The 4,995-nt window shown below is 39.6% G+C and overlaps 1 protein-coding gene across 1 annotated transcript in view; it reads right to left on the reverse strand.

Annotated features, from left to right (window-relative positions):
- dcaf5 (ddb1 and cul4 associated factor 5) overlaps positions 1-4,995 on the reverse strand; it is a gene marked incomplete at its 5' end in the record, with an annotated part of 23,333 nt that overhangs the window by 16,208 nt on the left and 2,130 nt on the right. Inside the window, 2 exon segments of the mRNA XM_014025717.1 lie at positions 2,071-2,210; positions 2,322-2,358. Of these exon segments, the coding sequence (XP_013881171.1) occupies positions 2,071-2,210; positions 2,322-2,358 (177 nt within the window).

Raw genomic sequence — 4,995 nt, forward strand, 5'->3', positions numbered from 1 at the left:
TTTTTTTTTTTTTTTACTGTTTTTTTTTAACCAAACTGATAAGTTTCTCCAGTAAAATTATTGTGTAATTTAAAGACATTGAAACACCTGGTTAAATTTATAAGTTATTATGATTAACTACAAACATCTGAAGCTGACTCAGAACTCTTTGATTTTAGAAAAAATAAAAGTCAAATGTAGACACGTCTTTAAAAGACCCCCCTCCTCCTTCCCACCCCGCGCAGCTGCGGTCAGCGCACCTCCACCCCACCCGTGTGATTAATACTGATTTTTTTTGCGCAAATTACAAATTTTTGATGTTCATTAAACACATAACCGTCTGAAGGGGTTGACATGTATGAACTCCCGGGCTGGTCGGAGCTGCGCTGCAGACTGACAGCTTCAGCTGCTGTAAAGTCGCTGCCCCTCGCTTTAAAAACATTCAGCTGATCGGTCACAGTTTTGTTGCACTTGTGACGTGAACACACAGGGGGAAATGCTGTGAAGTGCTTCTAGAAATATAAAATATATAAAATACGACGTAATCATCGGTGGAAAATAGTCCAGGAAACATGGGAGGTGTTCACCTGCAGCTGAGTGAAGCTGACCCCCCACCCACAGAGAAAGAAAAAAAGGCAGTAATTATTGATAAGGTAGTAACCATGCTGTGGTTTCACCTGTCACATTTACTTTTAAAGAAAGAAAAAGTAGCTTGCAAAGCTGTTGCATCGGTGCTACGTGATTAAAAGCAGAGCTGCGCGTCTAATCACACGCACGTCTTCCTATCTTTGTGAGGACCACACACAGCGCTCAGCCTCGCTCTGCGCCGTCTTTTTCCCCAAGTTTGGCRAGAGGTGGATATGGAGGGACGCAAAAAAATAGCTCTGGACTTGWACTGGCCTTACTTAAATAAAAATGACTACATGCCGTGAAATTCTTAGAGGGGCGGGCCGTCTCGTTGGCGGGGAGTGGGAGCTGTATAATGGTAGGGGAAACACTGAAGTTAGTTAATAAAATTAATTCATCTGAGCGCAGAAAATAGCTTCCACAAGATTTCTTAACAACAAAGAACAGGAAGTAAGGGGGAAGTAAATCCAAGAAAGCATTGCAAATTAAATTGTGTCAAAGAYAGAATCTGCAGGTGGATATGGCAGTCCATCCAATGTAAGCATACAGAAGACAGTGATAGGTAAGAGATCTCCTAAAACCAGTGATAAAACGTAAGGCTCCATGATGTACAGAGTCTATGAAATGCAGTCAATGAGAAGGTGAATATAAATCACATCTACGTAGGGATGGGCAATATGGACTAGAAAAACAATAATAAAAAGCCTTGCTTTGACTCATTCATGCATGCTTGAGAAATCCTGCAGCGTTTTTAGGCAGCCATGCTGAGGAGCAAAACGACAGGTGGGGACCAGAAACACCTTTTGGGACCAGAAACTCCCCTGGGACGTGTCTTTAAGCTGAACTTCCTCATCACGGAGCACACCTCCCCACCCCCCACCCATGGCTCCTGGGTGAAAGTGAAACTTAAATTGTCTGCTGCTCTCAACACTACTTCTCGCTCAGTGATTCAAAATACCTTTGAGGAAATGTATTTTCAGATGCCAAGTAAACTGCATCATAGCGCACATGTGAACCCCCCCTCCCCCGTGCATGGGAAGATAAGTTTATTTTCTATTTAAACATAACTAAAGGTGACATAGATACTTTATGGTATAGTATTTAAATATATGCAGATACCACTCAACCAACCATCTCCCCTCTCAAAACAGAAACTAAAGCTAAAAAGTGGGAAATCAATATTGGACGTTAATATCGGCTCAGTTTTACATATCGGACCGATACAAACATTCTAAAAAATGACCAATATCGGCCGATACCGATATTAGTGTCGATRTATCGTGCATCCCTACTTTAAAGCTGAAAGTCTGAAGTTCAACTGCATCTGAATTGTTTTGTTTAAAATTCATTGTGGTAATGTCTAGAACCAAAATTAGAAAAATGTTGTCTCTGTCCAAATACATATGGACCTAACTATATGCTACCGCTATGCGGTATCTAGTTATGTAACCTATTGGTCCTCACCTCCATGTGGCTGCTCACGAGTGTCCCAGATAAGAACACGCCCGTCGTCTGATGAGCTGGCAAACACATTGTCGTTGACTGGACTGACAGACAGGCTGTACACAGCATCAATGTGCAGAAACACGTTCAGAGTCTCCCGTCTGTAAGAGGAAACATCAGGCCTAACATTACTTACATTGTTTGTGTGTTTGCCAAACGACCAATACTCTGGCCTTTCCATCAAGTGTTTTAGTCAAGTGAGTTTCACACACCTTTCCACGTCATGAAGAATCACCTGCTCATCATTTCCTGTTAAAGAGTACACACAAAGTGGGTCAGCACACTGTACAGCTCCATGACAAACCACATCTGTCATCATTATTGTCCACTGCCAAAAGAGGTGATCATGTTTTCCCTAGTGTCGGTGTTCATTTGACCGTAGCATGTGTATAGACGTAATTTGAAGGGGGGTTAGGAYCCCCACAATATTTTGATCCAATTAATTTAACTTCCCCAATAACACAATAGGAATGAACTAGGTAAGTAAACAGCTGCAACTCTTTTGTTGTCTTTAGGTAACTTTGACCTGATTTCAACATTTACGATGTCATATATATGTTTAATAGGGGTAGGAATCTTTTAATCTCTCATGATTCGATTCTGATTTTTGGGGCCACGATTCGATTCAAAATCGATTTTTCATTCAAAACTGATCATGTGAGCCCATTTGTCGTGTTCCCAAAGTGCTTCATCTTCATTTTGCAAACCTCGAACACCTCGCTCATGTCAAACTCAGACTCACGCTGCGTTCCAGTAGACCTGGGCAGTGGTAATTTCCGTGTTCCCATTGGTAGATTTAAACTGGAACGCCCCCTCCAGTGGTAATACTYCACTGSTATAGTGGAAGAAATTAAACTGCCCCCAGTTTCGATTTTAAGATGGCGGCTACTCGCAGCTTTAGAAAGTTAACTCCATAACTTTTACTATTATTTATTATTATTTCTTAATTTTTGTACATGTTTAATCACTTGCACCAGTGGTGTGTTTTCTGTGCAATACTGTACGTGTTAAAATCAATGTTTATTTGCATGACGTATGTAGCAGAGCTCTCTTTTTGTCATTGTTTACATTGTAGCAGTGTTGTAGCTAGGTTAGCGGCAACAATACAATCGCCTGTTGGCTAACTGGAATGCAGTTTCATATGGTTTGTTGGGAAATGACGTCACTACCATCTAGGGTTGGGCATAATCGTATCGTTTGCAATTAACCGTCAGAAAAACATTAATCGATTACTTTTTGGCACTTGACGATTAATATGATTGATGCCAGCAGGCAGAGTTCGCTCGGTGCTCCTCTCAGCTTCAAATATGACGAACATTTTAAAAAAAAGTTCTGTAAATTATTTATCTATCAACACAATTTAAAATGTGATGTATAGTCTGAAGTCTGTAATTTTGAGACAACTTGGAACAGATTTGTATGAAGAGCTAATCTTTCCCACTAAATTGGTCATGTGACTACGACATAAGGGTGTCCAGGGATTCCAGGAGATTAATCGTCAAATTAATCATTATCGGCTAAATACCACAATTAATTGTGATTAATTTTTTTGCCAATTGTGCCCAACCCTACTACCATTTACCAGTTCCCGGAATACGATGTAAACGGAACGCAGCAWTTTTCAGTAAAAACCAAAATGAGCCCAAATCTTTGCATTCAATGAAGACACAGCCAGTTGAATTTCTCTTTCCTCCAGTTTTGTAGTTTCCTCTTTGTTTTGGTGCTTTCTGCACATTTATGTTCCAGAAGCAGCTGTGTGATGACGTCATCATGTAGTTACAAAATGGAGGCTGAGAGACCTTGGATTTGCTTTATATTTTCATTTATAAAAATCGATTTTGGGACATTTTAAATCGATTCTGAATCTTTGTAAATRAGAATCACGATTCTGATGTAAAACRATTTTTTTGGTGCACTCCTAACGTTTAAGCATAATTGCTGAAAATTACATGCWGGGTTTTAGTCTGCTCTTGTCACATTTTGGCTGTTTTTGTTATTTTGCCTGGTCAAATTATAGTGCACCAGATAAATAATGTACATTATATTTAGGGCTGCCACAAACGATTATTTTTATAGTCGATTAATCACCAATTATTTTTTCGATTAGTCGACTAATCAGATCATAAGTTAATGGAATATAAAACATACATATCGTGCCAGAATGCAGCTGCTATTTTATAAATATCTTTAGATTTTAGCTATTTGCTAACTAAAAATAATTGCTGTGGAAGGATTTATTGTGGATATTTATTGTGGATATATGGACACAGCAATACTGTGGATATTGCTGTGCAATATCTGCTCTGCAGATATTGCACAGGTTTCTCTTTCATTTTCTTAAAACGATCCCACACTTTTGAGCTCCGTTGCAGAGTAGCCATGATACCAGAGCCTGTCTGTATAATGTCTTAAGGGCTCGACACACGGGAGGTGACGTCGCTCGCTCTCCATTCATTTCCTATGGAGGCTGTGCGGTGAGGCGACAATCGCTTGCCCTCCTCCAGCTAAGCGACCGGCGAAAACAGTGTATGTGAAAATTTGCGCTCGTACACGTAGACGTGCACACGCGAGCTTGAGACGCGACATATGAAAGTTGAAAAATGTTCTACTTTGGTCACTGTCGCTTAGCGCAGTGGTTCCCAAACTTTTTAACTTATGACCCAAAAAAATATTCATGGCAAAAACTTGTGACCCCAAATACAGCATTACTGGTCTGAGTACACGAACTTTGTTAATAACCCTAAAAACACAGGCTTTTTGACAACCTAAACAGCTTGTACACAAATACAAACACTTATTTATACTATTTTGTGTTTTTGTAATAATTATAGGGAAAATATTACATCAGCAATTATTTTTTTACCTTTTAAATTGATTTCTGGAGAT

Source organism: Austrofundulus limnaeus, unplaced genomic scaffold, assembly GCF_001266775.1.
Source record: "Austrofundulus limnaeus strain Quisiro unplaced genomic scaffold, Austrofundulus_limnaeus-1.0 Scaffold493, whole genome shotgun sequence".
Lineage (NCBI taxonomy): Eukaryota > Metazoa > Chordata > Actinopteri > Cyprinodontiformes > Rivulidae > Austrofundulus > Austrofundulus limnaeus.